Here is a 14,644-nt window from a genome sequence, read left to right as displayed (position 1 = left end):
GGAATTTCTGAGCCTGGCTATAATATTCCTATGAGTTTTCTTTTGAGGATCTTTTTCAGGAGGTGATCAGTGGATTCTTTCAAACTCTATTTTGCCCTCTTGTTCTAAAACATCAGGACAGTTATCCTTGAGAGTTTCTTGGAGGATGATTTCTAGGTTCTTTCTTTTATCATGGCTTTCAGGTAGTCCAATAATTTTTAAATTATCTCTCCTGGATCTATTTTCCAGGTCAGTGGTTTTTCCCACGAGATATTTCACATTGCCTTCTATTCTTTCATTTGTTTGGATATGTTTAACAGCATCTTGATTTCTCATAAAGTCACTACCTTCCATTTCCTCCAATCTAATTCTGAAGGAATGATTCTCTTCAGTGAGCTTTTGAGATTTTTTGTCCATCTGGCAAATTCGGCTTTTTAAGGCATTCTTCTCCTCATCGCCTTTTTGAGCCTCTTTTGCCACTTGAGTTAGTCTATTTTTTAAGGTGTGATTTTCCTCAGTCAGGCTGTTGACTCTCATTTCATAATTTTCTTGCATCGTTCTAATTTTCTTCCCAATTTTTCCTCCAATTCTCTTATTTGCTTCTTAAGGTCCTCTATGGACTGTAACCAGCTCGTATTTTGTTTTGGAAACTTTTGGTGCAGGAGTTCTGACTTCACTGTCTTCTTCCTGTCCCATGATTTGATCCTTTTTGTCCCCAAAATAGGAGTCTAATGTTGGATTGCTTTGCTTGGTTTGCTTCCTTTGCTTGCTCATTTTGCTACCCAGTTACTTGACTTTTGGGATTTTTGGCACAGCAGGACTCTGCTACCAAGCAGAGGAGCTTAGTACCAAATGCTGGGATTAACATCGCCCCAAACTAGCCCATTTCTATAACCATGTTTGATCCAAGTTGAAACTCATCTTGGCTATTGCTTTCTCTGCCCCATCCCACTCTATATTACCACCTCTACCCCAATGAGCCTCTCGCACTTTGGATGTACTGTGATACAAAGGAATTGAGGTTGATTAAATCACTTCTGGGGGTTCTTTTACAATCATAATTTCTGATTGAAAAATCATATGTATAATGAATGTTTTGTTAATTTTCATGCATTTTTGAGATTGCCCTATCTCATTTACACTCATACACACAATGGCATTGAAATTTTGACCTACTCCATTTTTTTCAGACACGGGCTGGGGTACCCCTCTCCTTATTCAACCTGGTGACATTCCAACTCTCATCAGTTAACCACATTGACACCAGCCTTAGCATGAACATCCTGATCTGCTTTAGTCCTTCTTGGAACTTTCAGATTCTTCGGTTCCACCAGACTCAGCCTCCCCCAGTTGTAGAGATTACATGCACAACCACCCCCTTTTTTTTACTCTACTCTTTTGCCCCCTTTTTTTTCAAAGATGGGCAACAGCCACTCATAGGCCCAATACCAATACTGATCAACAAGGAAACTTTGACCTGCTCTGTTTCACAACTAAGCCAGTTCATCCCTTCTTAGGAAACCTGGTGTTCCAACTCAAAGGTTCAACATGCCCTAGATACCTAGACATCTTTAGTTTTACTGTATCTCGTAACTCCCAAGCTCCATCAATCCATCAGCCTCACTTTAGATGGTCTCAGTAGCAGGGTATTTGCTACCACCTTTGGCTAACTAAAGCTCAGTATAGTACAAGGTGTGCAAAGATTCAAGGGCCAGTCTTGAACCCAGGTCTTCCCCTCTCCTACAGAAAGAAAACCTGTAAGAAATGTTTTAAGTGTAAACAGGACACAGAGTAACACATAAGCTTTTACTTAAAAAGGATAGGCAAAACATTTATTCTCTTATTAAATGACCTCATTCAGTGCAATGTGAGCACATACTACAAAAAGAAAAAACTTAGAATGTATCAAAATTTATTTTTACAATGTGTAATATATATGTGTGTATATATATATATATATAAAATGGAAGTTTATTCTACATGTTAAATACCATGTGGCATTTTAAAATAACTGTAGGTTTTCTATTTCTCAAAGCTAAGCACTGATTAAGTGCATCAGTTTCCCCAGAAAAAAAAGGTGTTAGCTAAATAGATGAATTAAGGAAAGCAAAATATTTTTAGAATTTGTCATTAGTTCTAATAATACTTTGATCCAGCAGCTCAACACATAAAATGAGTTTGAGTCAGCTATTGAAAGTTGCTTTTCCAAATGGATCTTGTGTTCACCAAAGACATGTGACTAAATCATCATATGAACGTGAATGGTGTCACATCTGTTCCTATGAATCAAAAGATCATTTTTTCCCTTTGCAGAGAGAACTCTCAAACTATATGAATAATCAATTAATGACTTCTCTGTTTACTCAATATTGCTTTGTGGCTTAGTTATCTGGTTTATTACTGTATTAAGTTTACAGCAAAATTTAATCCATTGCAATAAAAGACTTGTTTTGTTATCAATATAATCTTAGAGAAAACATAAAAACAAATCTAGAACAGTAATAAAAAGGCATGACAATAAATGTGTTTTCCATGGACTTTCCCAGAAGGGGCCCTGTTTCTATAAAAATATATTTTTGTATATGCAAATGTATAACAAGAGTTCTGGGTTTTAACACATTCTTACTCAAAATAATATATACAGTCCTATAGTCAGAGCCTGTTATAAGATATACACATAGGTATCTGTAATGAAAGTGTTTCATACATACAGAAGATATACACATTTCTACATCCTATATCACATTGTATGCTGCTGAAGCTGGCTTTCCTGAGGAGTGATCAGTGAAGACGGTCCCTTCTAAGCAGCCTCTTCAGCAGAGCAGTCTATGCCTGCATAGGTAAACTTCTCATACAGAGTAGTATTCACATAGGTCTGGAAGAATGAGAACAGATCAGATTCATGGGTTACATTTGTAACTGCATTCTTTTGTCATAGTGATTAAAGCCAGGTTGAGAAAGTTTACATTTCAGTGAATCAATCAGTAAGAATTTGTTAAATGCCTACTATGTGCCTAGCATCATGGTAGACACTAAGGATACCAGTATAAAGAATGAATGACACTATCTCTGCTTACAATGAGCTTACATCCTGAAGGAGGAGAAAAGTAAAATAAAAATAAAAACAGCACTGATAGGTGGCTGAGTTTCCTTCCTCATTAAGTCTGGGACCTGTGATTTGTTTGGTACAGGAATGCTTTTCACCAGACTGATGGAACCCATCTTTAACTTAGTAGACAAATCTTAGCTGGTTGCCTGGGGCTGAGAGATGTGAAGTGATTTGTCCATGGTCACACAACTGGGAAGTATCAGTGATGGAATTTGAATCCAGGTTTTTTGACTCCAAATCCAGCACTCTATCCACTTGGACATTTCAAACTGGATGTCTTCATAGACTTAAGATCTTAAATTGAACATGTCCATAACTGAACTAAGTATCTTTCCCTCTCAAACACTCACCACTTTTTACCTCTCCTATTACTGTCAAGGATACTCCCATCCTTCTAAGTGTCATCTTTGACTCCTCACTCATTCATTCCACAAATATAGTCTTCAAGTCCTATCATTTCTACCTGCATAACAGCTCTTGTATACTGTAGAGGACCATGGCCAGTGGGGCTCTGACCCTGATGGCTGAATAAGTCCTCTCAGCACAAGACCCTACTAAACAGGCTTGGATCGGTTCCCCATCCCCCAGGAAGGCTCACAGACATGGGCTTCACATCCCCATGAGAGGCATAGTATGTGCTCCTGGCCTGGGAACAAGGATGCTTACAGTGTCCTCAGGGGAAACTAGCATAATGTAGCAATGTAGTATTAACTAGAAGCCTTGGGACCAGGGAGGGTTAGGGAGGTTTGCAACATCCTGCCTGGTACTTGTACCCTGAGAACAATAGGTAAGACTGCATGGCTGTCAGGTATGAGGCGAATGGGAACTAGGGCAATGGTATAATAACACAGACAGTGGTTTATGATGACTATGCAGTTTCACCCTATATATATACTGCACTCTTAGCTGAATAAAGTTGACTGTTTTCCACCATACTGGAGTCCCATCTAATTTATGATTGTCAACATCTGGGTAAATAATCTTTTATCTATCTTTTCACCTAATTTTCCTTCTCAGCTCTGCTGCTGACTGGCAGGGCTCCTCTCTACCACTCTCTCAGAGTCTGCCACAGAAGGGCAGGGGTCCCTGGGTGGGCTTGGTTCCCCACAGTATACACCCTCTTTACTCCTTTAACAGTACTCTGATGCAGGCCCTCTTTTTCAAACCTAGACTATTGGAATTGCTTTCTATGTTGTCTCTTCCCACTTTGTTTCCATCCTATGCTCATCTCTCAAACTGACCTTCCTAAAGTGCAAGTCTGGCTTTCTCCTCCCCTATTTAATAAACTCATGGGCTTCCTATTACTCCTAGGATCATGTCTCAGACATGCTTCATTTCTTTCCCTACTCCCAAGTCATCTTCTCTACCTCATCAACAACCTATCCTCCCTCCTCAACACATTCCAGTTGTAGGACTTGTAAAATATAATGTACTCTGCTGCGATTCCTGCAAATCATGTGAAAATCTACTCCTTTGTGGCTCAACTCACCCTCACCCCAATGTGTATTGTCACCATTAGAATGTAAATTCCTTCGGGTCAAAAACTGTCTTTGCTTTTGTATTTGTATTCCCAGCTCTTAGCAATAAAAAGCACAATGAAGCATGAAACTTCTGCATTTTTTTCATTCATTCATTTATTCCAGTTTCAATCATCATCTTGCAGCCTAGTACTTACCATACTTGATACTCACCACAACCCTGGGAGGTAGATGCTATTGTTATTCCCCATTTTAAAGATGAGGAAACTGAGCTATAGAATGGTTAGGTCCTGGTTAAGCCCATAGCTAAGACGTATCTGAGGCAGGATTTGAATTGAGGTCTTTGTGACTTCAGCACTTTATCCACTTGTAGATTTATGATTCTCCCTCTACTCCTGATTACCTTCAAGCCAATCTTTCTTGTTTTATCCCTCTTTGCCCCACCAAACCATCAGATTAATGTGCTCAGAACCATCAATTTGTTCATATCAGAATCTAAACCCTTGATGAAGGTTCTTAGTAATCTGATATGACTTTACCTAAGACTTTTCTAATAACTCTGTCCAATATGACTTTCTCCCCCTTTCTAATAATTGAGAGCATTTTTGTCTATACCACACATTTTTTAAAAAAAGTTTGCTAAATATAATTTTTTTTTCATTTGACAGCTAGGTGATGCAGTGAGTAGAGTGCTGGGCCTGGAATTAAGAAGACCTGAGTTCAAATGTGGCCTCCGATACTTACTAGCTTTGCGACCCTGGGCAACTCACTTAGCTCTATTTGACATAGTTTCCTCATCTGTAAAATGAGGTAGAGAAAGAAATGGCAAGCTACTCCAGTATCTTTGTCAAGAAAACCCCAAGATGGGATCATGAAGAATTGGACACAACTGAAACAACTGAACATCAAAACTCTATCCAAGTCACTGTGTTAAATCCCAGGAATAAAAAATTTGTTACATACTCAATTGCATACCTTCTTTACTCATTACTTTTTGAGTGTAAATGAATTATTATAATAGTAATAATCTGGATGTCTATTTGGTATTTTAAGGTTTGCAAAGTGTTTCTTCATAAATTATCATATTTGATCAATTCTCTCACAAAGTTGTAAACTCCTTCGGAAAGGATACCATGTGATATAATTTTTTTTAAATATTCCCCAAGTAGACAGAGCTAGGCATATGACAAATACTCACCAAATAGATGATAAATTTATTTAAATTAACCTAAGATTAAAAAAGTCAGACTCTTTATTCAGAAGAAAAACAGAACACTCAAGAGTACAAGTCAGGAACGCCTCGATCCTCGATCCTCACCTTTCGTTCTTCTAACATCCTGTTCAAGGACACAAGTATCTGAGCAAATGATGGCCTTTCATAAGGTTTCTCACGCCAGCACTGTCTCATGAGGTCATACCTTTAAACATGAAAGTGTGAAATATTAAGAACAATAAATTCTGTATGTACCTGGAAGTGACATCAGAAGCAAGGAAAGTTTGTGGTCTCTCAACTGAGGTGGCAAATTGTAGAGTGACTGAAATTTTTCTGATGCCTCCCCCATAGCTTTTCTGCCCCCCCCCCCAGATCTTGCTTAGGCTATATCGCATTCTTCTAAATCTCTGTTCTAAGTTTAGGTGCCACAAATTCACCATCTCCCAATGGTAATAACCAACAATGGCCCAATGCATCATTGAGTATTTGAAATTGATATCCTTTCAAAGACTGAAAAGTTTTCAAAAAATCAAAGAAAACAATATCTAATAGTGACATTTCAGTCACTGGAAAGTTCATGGTAATGATATTTGGGGAAGACAGATATTTTAAAATGATTTTCCTTTAATCAATTATTCCATGAAGATAGCTACTTACTCTTAGAAATAGGACTGGAAATGAGGATGTTATTAAAATAAAACCCTTTTCACAAAGGGAAAAAATTAGACTTGTGATGCTTAGGAATTCAATTAGGACTAGCCAGTCCTGTAGTATGATGGTAGCAATGAAGAATTTTCATGGGGAAAAAAGCCTTGCTAAAGAGAAAAAAAATACAATTTCTTTAAGGTAACACCTGAAAGATCTAGATATCCCTGTCTCGATATTCCATGATCTAGCCTCTTGCTGTCAACTACCTATCGCATTCCATTTTTCACCTTAAGCGATCACCAGGACTCTTCTTAAATGTCTAGAATAATATCTTCTCTCAGGTTCCATTCTTTATAGAGAATGTGTTCCACTGATGTGAACAAGCACAGATTTGTCGTATGCAAGCACAGTTTTCACCACCTTTGTTTTTGGACCCAGTTTGCCTCTGGGCAGTGGTTTTTATGTCTTTGGAATGTAGTGACCCGTAGCCCTAGAACCTTGGGTAATGTTAGACAAGTCGGCTGACTTACACCTCATCATCACAGTTGAGGGGCTTTTCCAGCCTGTAGCCCTGTGGGAGCTTCTCATAGAGTTCTGCGCATGTCATGCCACAGTATGGTGTACCACCTAAAAGACAGGAAGCGGATCTCCCATCAAGTAAATTTGCCAAGAACCTGAGCCACAAAATCGTTTTAATTAATCTCTTGGTTGGGTGAACCAATGCAGGAGACACAGATTACAACACAGATTAGAATCAGATACTGCCATACTTCCCTCTGGGGGCATGGGCCTATGCAGGGTGGGGGGTAGTAGCCTCGGGTGCAATTGGCAGGGGTGCATTGAATAAAAATAAGGGGTCAGTGGAAGCATAAGGAAAGAAGAGAAGAAAATTATGAAAAATCATTTGTACACAGTTCATCTGTTGTATCACAGAGTTAAAGTCGTAGTGATTACATTATTTTCCAAATAAGCACACAAAACACAAGTTATAACCAATTAGGGTCAAGTTTGCTGAAGGAGCTTAACCAGCAAGTGTTGGCAGGTGTAATGGCAAGCAAAGTTGTACTTTGCTGCTTGTTTCAATAATTGTTAATTCTGACATTCCACCATTTAGGTGAAGAACCCACACAGTTTTGTAAAAACGATAGAATAGTTCAAGGGATTATTATTCCTTGTGAAATAATCCCACTTGTAAAAACTAACCCTCCTTCTGAAACAACTATCAGAGGAACTGAAGGGTTTGGTTCTACTGATAGAATAAAATTGGGAGCTAAAGTATGGGTAAAACGGAAGTCAGACCATGTTCCAAAGACTGAGGAAATTATAGCACACAGGAAGGATAATACTGTAACTGCTGTTTATTCAGGAGAAGATGATTACCAAATTGTACCCTTAACTCATATATTCTGCTGTTAGTGAGGCTGCCATAGTGGGTTAGTGAACTCCAGAAGCACTGCTGACTCTATATCTACCTTGATTCTGGTTTTGTCTCCTTGTTTCTTCTTGGCTTTTTGTCTATTCACCTAGTTTGCTAGATTTGTTTCTGCAGGCTTGGTACCCTCCACCTGTAGATGCCTGATTGCTTAAGCTGGATGCCACCCTCTGTCCATAACTGTGACATATCACTCCTGGACCTGGCATTGACCACACTCCAGATGCCCCCTAAAGAACTGACCTCTTGAATGGTACCTCTGAGGACAGGGACAGCTCTATGTCCAATTTCAGTAGGAAGGAGCCATAGAAGAGACCTTAGCCCTTTACCCCAAGATTTTGGGTCCCATTTGTTCAAGGGGAATGATGGGGTGCTTGTGTTGAAGCCTCACCCTAAGATATTGTTTTTTATGTTTATTGTGTATTATCCCTGTTATATTGCTATAAAGTTCTGTTAACATCAGTTACCCCTAAAGTCCCATTGACCTATGTAAGGGACATGATAGATCTTGGGGCTGAATGTAATAGGAATGAGAATTTGAAGATCTTCTCTGCTCCCTTAATAGACCTAAGGGAATTTGAAGACCTTCCCTGCCCTTAATAGGCCAAATGTAATCACATGGAGCCCACAGGCAGAGGAGCTTCCTGAAATGGTAGAACAAGAAAGGTGAAGCAGGAAGGAGCATGGGACAGCCAGAATAGAGCTTGGAATAAGCAGCATGGAGACAGGGCAGCTAGTGTGGGTGAGAGAGGGACATTTTTGCTAAAGGGACCTTGTTTTGTTTTGAAGGCCTAATGGAAGGAAGGCTTAGGGATGTTGGTGCTCACTGCATTAGTTATGTATACCAGCTTCTTGGTTGCTATGATAGATTTGGCTTTCTGGGGTTAGGATTCGACTTTCTGGTGTTTGAATAAATGTTTTGGTTCCGTGTTCCATGTGGAGAGTCTGTTACATTTTGTGATTCAGAACTACATCAGAATATTCATAGCTGCCATGGGTGCTGTGAATATCACATTGGCATTATAGCAAACAAGTGTGTTGCAGATTGTTGGGAAGTCTAGCATGCATTGACAGGAATATGTACATGTTGTTTACAATATGATACTATAAGGTTACATAATGATGCAATATCGCATCATCAAAATTCCAATGAAGGGAAAAAACCAACAAATTTACAATAAATTATTAAAGATGTTATTTTAATAAATATATTTTGAAATGACACAATTAAAAAAAACATTCAAGGGGTAAAGAAAATAGATTTACAGGGGGTCATTGGATAATTTTTTAAAGAGTGTGGTAGGCCAAATAGGTTTGGGAGCCTCTAGATTAGATAGACAGACAGAGAGAAAGAAAGTTAGAAAGGAAGGCAGGCAAGCAGAAGGATTTATTAAGTGCCAATAAGCACATAAATTTTACCAAAGAGTTCCTTTGTTTGGCCAGTTTCCCTAGGCCATTTAAAGTAAGAGGTAGTGTGGGTCAGGGTAGTGGAGATAGATTTGGAATCAGGGTACCTGAGATTGAATCCTAGCTCTGCCACTTACTATCTATGTGACCCTTACCATATGTATTGTCTCTCTGAATCTCTTTTTCTTTTTCATCTTTAAAATGAGAAGTTTGGACTAGATCATTTTATGGTCCCTTCCAGATCTAAATCTGTGATATAATTATGTATTATCATTTGTTAATATTGTTTGAACCTAACTTTATGTAACTAGAGATTGTTTGAACTCAGAATGCCACTCTGATCCCAGGAACTATCCAGGAATGCTAGAGATGACAAGAAATTTTATGTTCCCCCCAGATTCTGGATCCACCCAAAACATTCTTGCTTGGTTATCCATACTGAAGTCTTATTTTGGTTCCACCCAAGTTTGTGTTTTAGCTCATTCAAATTTTATTAAAGGTTTACATTTACTCATATCCATTTCAATCTACCTTGCTTTCAAGTTACCCTCTCAGCAAAGTTACTTAACTGTTTATGGTGGTTTATGTGTGAGTTCCCTTGTTTAAATTCTATATAATGTAAAGTTTCCAAAGCTGCAACAGGAAGGACTCACACCTCCTCTCCACTTTGCTCTCCTCCTCTACCAAACAGCTTAATAAATGTCTTTTTCAAACTATTTCAGATTTTGGGGGTTTGTTCTTGTAAACAACATGATGTATGATCCTACTTTTAAAAAATTGGTCTTCACACAGCTTATCAGGAGTATATTAATTACATAAAACAAAGTTTTTCTTAAAATATGTTGTGTTTAGTCATTCTGAAATTACTGACTAACTCTGCTGCTTCTTATAAACTTTTGACATGAGCCATTAACACATGTGATGATGACGATGTTACTGATAATGAAAATTACTGTCATATAAACATTGGTTATTTCAAATAAGCATTAGATGGGGTTTTCAAAAAGACAACTGCAAACGTGGGAATCTTTGAAAAAAACTTATTTAAATTATTTTGAAGAAATCATTATTAAGATGACCAGATATAAGGTCACATTATTAAGGATATAGGATGTCTTGCAGTTTTGTACAGGAAAATACTCACCCAAACTAACGATCTCCCATAATAACACACCGTAGGACCACCTGTAGAAAGAAGAAGGGAAAGGCAAAAGATCAGTTAGCAAACTCATTAAAAGAAACCATGCGCCATATACCCTAAAAATGCAAGATGCTTGTGGTTGCTCACAGAAAAGAGAAAAGGCCAGGGAAAGTAGTAAACACAGCTCTCGCTAGATCATGCAACCTTGGAAGAATGGAAGACTTACAGGTACCTAGAAGTATCTCTCAAAACAGCTGAACAAAACCCCTGAAGCACCATGGGAGCAGAGCCCTACTTAAACAAAGAGTTAAAAGTCAAGAAATAGACTGGGAAAATAAGCAAAAAACAAACAAACAAACAAAAAAAAAACCCTGACTATAGAAAGCTACTACAATGACAAAGAAGATCAAAACACACACTCAATGGGGTGGCTAGATGGCACAGTGAATAGAGCACCGGCCCTGGAGTCAGGAGGACCTGAGTTCAAATCCAGCTTCAGACACTTAACACTTACTAGCCATGAGACCTTGGGCAAGTCACTTAACCCCAATTGCCCTGCCTTCTCCAAAAATCAAAGGAAAAAAAAACACACTTGAGAAGATAACAAAGTCAAAGCTCCTACATCCAAAACCTCCAAGAAAAATATGCATTGTTCTCAGGCCATGGAAGAACTCAAAAAAGATTTTGAAAATGAAGTGAAAAAGGTAGAGGAAAAACTGGGAAGCAAAATGAGAATGATGCAAGAAAAACATGAAAATGAGTCAACAGCTAGGTAAAGTAGATACAAAAAAAATATTGAAGAAAATAGCACCTTAAAAAGCAGAACTGACCAAATGGAAAAAGAGGTACAAAAGCTCACTTGAAGAAAATAATTACTTAAAAATTGGAATGGATGGGGCGGCTAGGTGGCACAGTGAGTAAAGCACCAGCCCTGGAATCAGGAGGACCTGAGTTCGGTTCTGGCCTCAGATACTTAACACCCACACACACAAACAAAAAACTAGCTGTGTAACCTTGGGCAAGTTACTTAAAACCAACTGCCCTCCAAAAAGGCAAAAAAAAGAATTAGAATGGAGCAAATTGAAGCTACTGACTTTATGAAAATCAAGAAACAATGAAACAAAACCAAACAATAATAAAAAAAAAAAAGATGACAATGTGAAATATCTCACTGGGAAAGCAATTGACATGAAAAATAGATCCAGGAGAGATGATTTTAAAAGTATTGAACTACTTGAAATCCATGATAAAAAAATGAGACTATACATCTTCCTTCAAGAAATTATCAAGGAAAACTGCCCTGATATTCTAGAACCAAAGAGTAAAATAAAAATTGAAAGAATCCACAAATCACCTCATGGAAGAGACCTTAAAATTAAAACTCCCAAGAATATCATAGCCAAATTCCAGACCTCCCAGGTCAAGGAGAAAATGTTGCAAGCAACCAGAGAGAAACAATTCAAGTTATCATGGAACCCACAGTCAGGATAACATAAGATTTAGCATTTTCTACCTTAAAGGATCAGAGGGCTTAGAGTATAATATGATGGAGGGCAAAGTAGCTAGGATTACAACCAAGACTCACCTACCCAGCAAAACAGTATAATCTTTCAGGGGAAAAAAGGATGAAAAGGTAAATAGGAAATAGAAATCATAAGGGACTTATTAAGGTTAAACTGTTTACATTCCTACATGGGAAGATGGTACAAGTAACTCATAAGAACTTTCTCATTATTTCTGCACTTAGAAGGGATGTATGTAGACAGAGAGCATGGGCATGAATTGAATATGAAGGTATGTTATCTAAAAAATAAAATTTAGGGGTGAGAGGAATATATTGGTGTAAGTAGAAAGGAAGAGATAGAATGGGGTAAATTATCTCACATAAAGAAGGCAAGAAAAAGCTTTTGCAGTGGAGGGAATGAGGGAGGAGGTGAGGGGGAGTGAATCAACCTTACTCTCATCACAACTGATTCAAAGAGGGAATAACATACACACTCAATTGGGTATAGAATCTTACCCTACAAGAAAGAAGAAGGTGAAGGGGATAAGAGGAGGGTGGTGGTGGTGGTGATAGAAGGCAGGGCAGATTGGGGGGTAGTCAGAAGGAAAACACTTTTGAGGAAGGACAGGGTGAAAGGAGAGAAAGAATAAAATAAATGTGTGGGATAGGATGGAAGGAAATACAATTAGCAATAGCAACTGTGAAAAAAATTGAAGGAAGTTACTCTGATAAAGGCCTCATTTCTCAAACATATAGAAAACTGAGTCAAATTTATAAAAATAAGAACCATTCCCCAATTGATAAATGATCAAAAGATCAGTTTTCAGATGAAGTCATTAAAGCTATCTATAGCCATATTTTAAAAATAATTTAACTCACTATTGATTGGAGAAATGCAAATTAAAACAATCTTGAAGTACTACTTCATACATTGGCTAACAGGACAGAAAAGGTAAATGACAAATGTTGGAGAGGATGTAGGGAAAATGAGACATTAATGTGCTGTTAGTGGAGTTGTGAGCTGATTCAACCACTCTATAGAGTGGAACTATACCCAAAAGGCTATAAAACCCTGCATACTTTCACCTAGCAATACCCCTACTGTATTGGTCTGTATCCCAAAAGAGATAAAAACCAAAAAGGATAAGGACTTATATGTACAAAAATATTTATAGCAGCTTTTTTCTAAATCTTTGCCTGCAGCAAAGAAAAAGAAATAGAGGGGATACTCATCTTTTGGGGAATGGCTGGACAAACTGTGTTTTGTGATTATGATAGAATACTATTGTACTATAAGAAATGATGAGCAGGATGCTCTCAGAAAATCTTGAAAAGACTCACATGAACTGATGCAAAGTGAAATGCAACACGTACACAGTAACAGCAATATTGTAAGATGATCAACTATGATTGACTTAGCTACTCTCAGCAATAAAATAATCCAAGATAGCACTGAAGGATTTATAATTTAAAATGCCATACATCCCCAGAGAAAGAACTGATGGTATCTGAATACAGATTAAAACATATTTCTGTTTACTTTATTTTTATTGACTTTGTTGTCTGTTTTCTTTTGCATCATGACTATTATGAAGATGTTTTGCATCACTTCTCATGTAATTCCTTGCCTTGTTGATGAGGGAGGGGAGGTAGGGAGAGAATTTGGAACTCAAAGTTTTAAGAACTAATGCTAAAAATTGTTTTTACATGTAACTGGGGAAAATAAAATAATAAAAAAATTAGAAAGAAAACAGTTAAATGGGGAGGTGAGAATCTTTATGTCAAGTTCCTCTGATAAAGGTCTCATTCCAAGAAGTCTAAGCAACTGTCTCAAATTTATAAAAATAAGAACAACTTCCCTATTGATAATGGTCAAATTATATGAACAAGCAGTACTTTAGGGAAGAAAACCAATCTATCAATTCCCATTAGAAAAGATCTTCTAAAAGCAAATTAAGGCAACTCTGAGGAATCTCCTAATATCCAGCAGTTTGGCAGGATGGAGAAAAAGGAGAAATGGCAAATGTTGAAGGGGTTACTGGAAAACAGGTATATAGTACACTGATGCATTAATGTAGCTGTCATTCTGGAAAGTTCTTTGGAATCATGCCCTAAAAGTTACTAAATTTTGGATCTATACCCTTTGGTCTCACAGTACCACTACTAGGCCTACACCCCAAAAAGAACAAAGAAAGAGGCAAAGATCCTATATGTACAACAATATTTATAATGTATTTTTTAATAACAAAGAACTACAAACTAAAGTTGAGCCTATAATTTGGGGGATGGATAAAGAAATTATGGTATATTAATATAATGTAATACTATTCTATTCTATTATTCCTATGTAATGGAAATGTACTTTAGGAAATGATAAAAGAGACAGTTTCAGAGAAATAGTGGAATATTTATATGAACTGATGCAGAACAAAGTAAGTGGATCTAAGAGAATAGTTTATACTGTAATAATGGCATTAGAAAAATTTTGAAAGACTCTAGATCTCTGAACAATGTGATGATCAATGATTCCAAAAGAATGATGAAGGGGTGGCTAGGTGGTGCAGTGAATAGAGCACCGTCCCTAGAGCCAGGAGGACCTGAGTTCAAATCTAGCCTCAGACACTTATCACAAAAACTAGCTGTGTGACCTTGGGCAAGTCACTTAACCCCAATCGCCCTCCAAAAAGAAAAAAAAAACTATGAAGAACACTACCCATCTCCACACAGAGAGAC

The 14,644-nt window shown here is 37.6% G+C and overlaps 1 protein-coding gene across 1 annotated transcript in view; it reads right to left on the bottom strand.

The window, feature by feature from the left end:
- Window positions 1–1,783: 1,783 nt before the first annotated feature.
- The window catches only part of TEK (TEK receptor tyrosine kinase), a 124,205-nt gene continuing 111,344 nt past the window's right edge, over window positions 1,784–14,644 (bottom strand). Inside the window, exons 22-25 of the mRNA XM_069090447.1 lie at window positions 10,411–10,451; window positions 6,958–7,054; window positions 5,885–5,984; window positions 1,784–2,854 (exon numbers count right to left, since the gene is read on the bottom strand). Of these exons, the coding sequence (XP_068946548.1) occupies window positions 2,780–2,854; window positions 5,885–5,984; window positions 6,958–7,054; window positions 10,411–10,451 (313 nt within the window). The 3' untranslated portion in view covers window positions 1,784–2,779. The remainder of the gene's footprint in view (window positions 2,855–5,884; window positions 5,985–6,957; window positions 7,055–10,410; window positions 10,452–14,644) is intronic.

The sequence above is a fragment of the Petaurus breviceps genome, unplaced genomic scaffold (assembly GCF_028583685.1).
Source record: "Petaurus breviceps papuanus isolate PSGF00001 unplaced genomic scaffold, PetGlider_PUasm1.0 125, whole genome shotgun sequence".
NCBI classification, from domain to species: Eukaryota; Metazoa; Chordata; class Mammalia; order Diprotodontia; family Petauridae; genus Petaurus; species Petaurus breviceps.
This window is presented reverse-complemented; position numbering and strand designations above follow the sequence as displayed.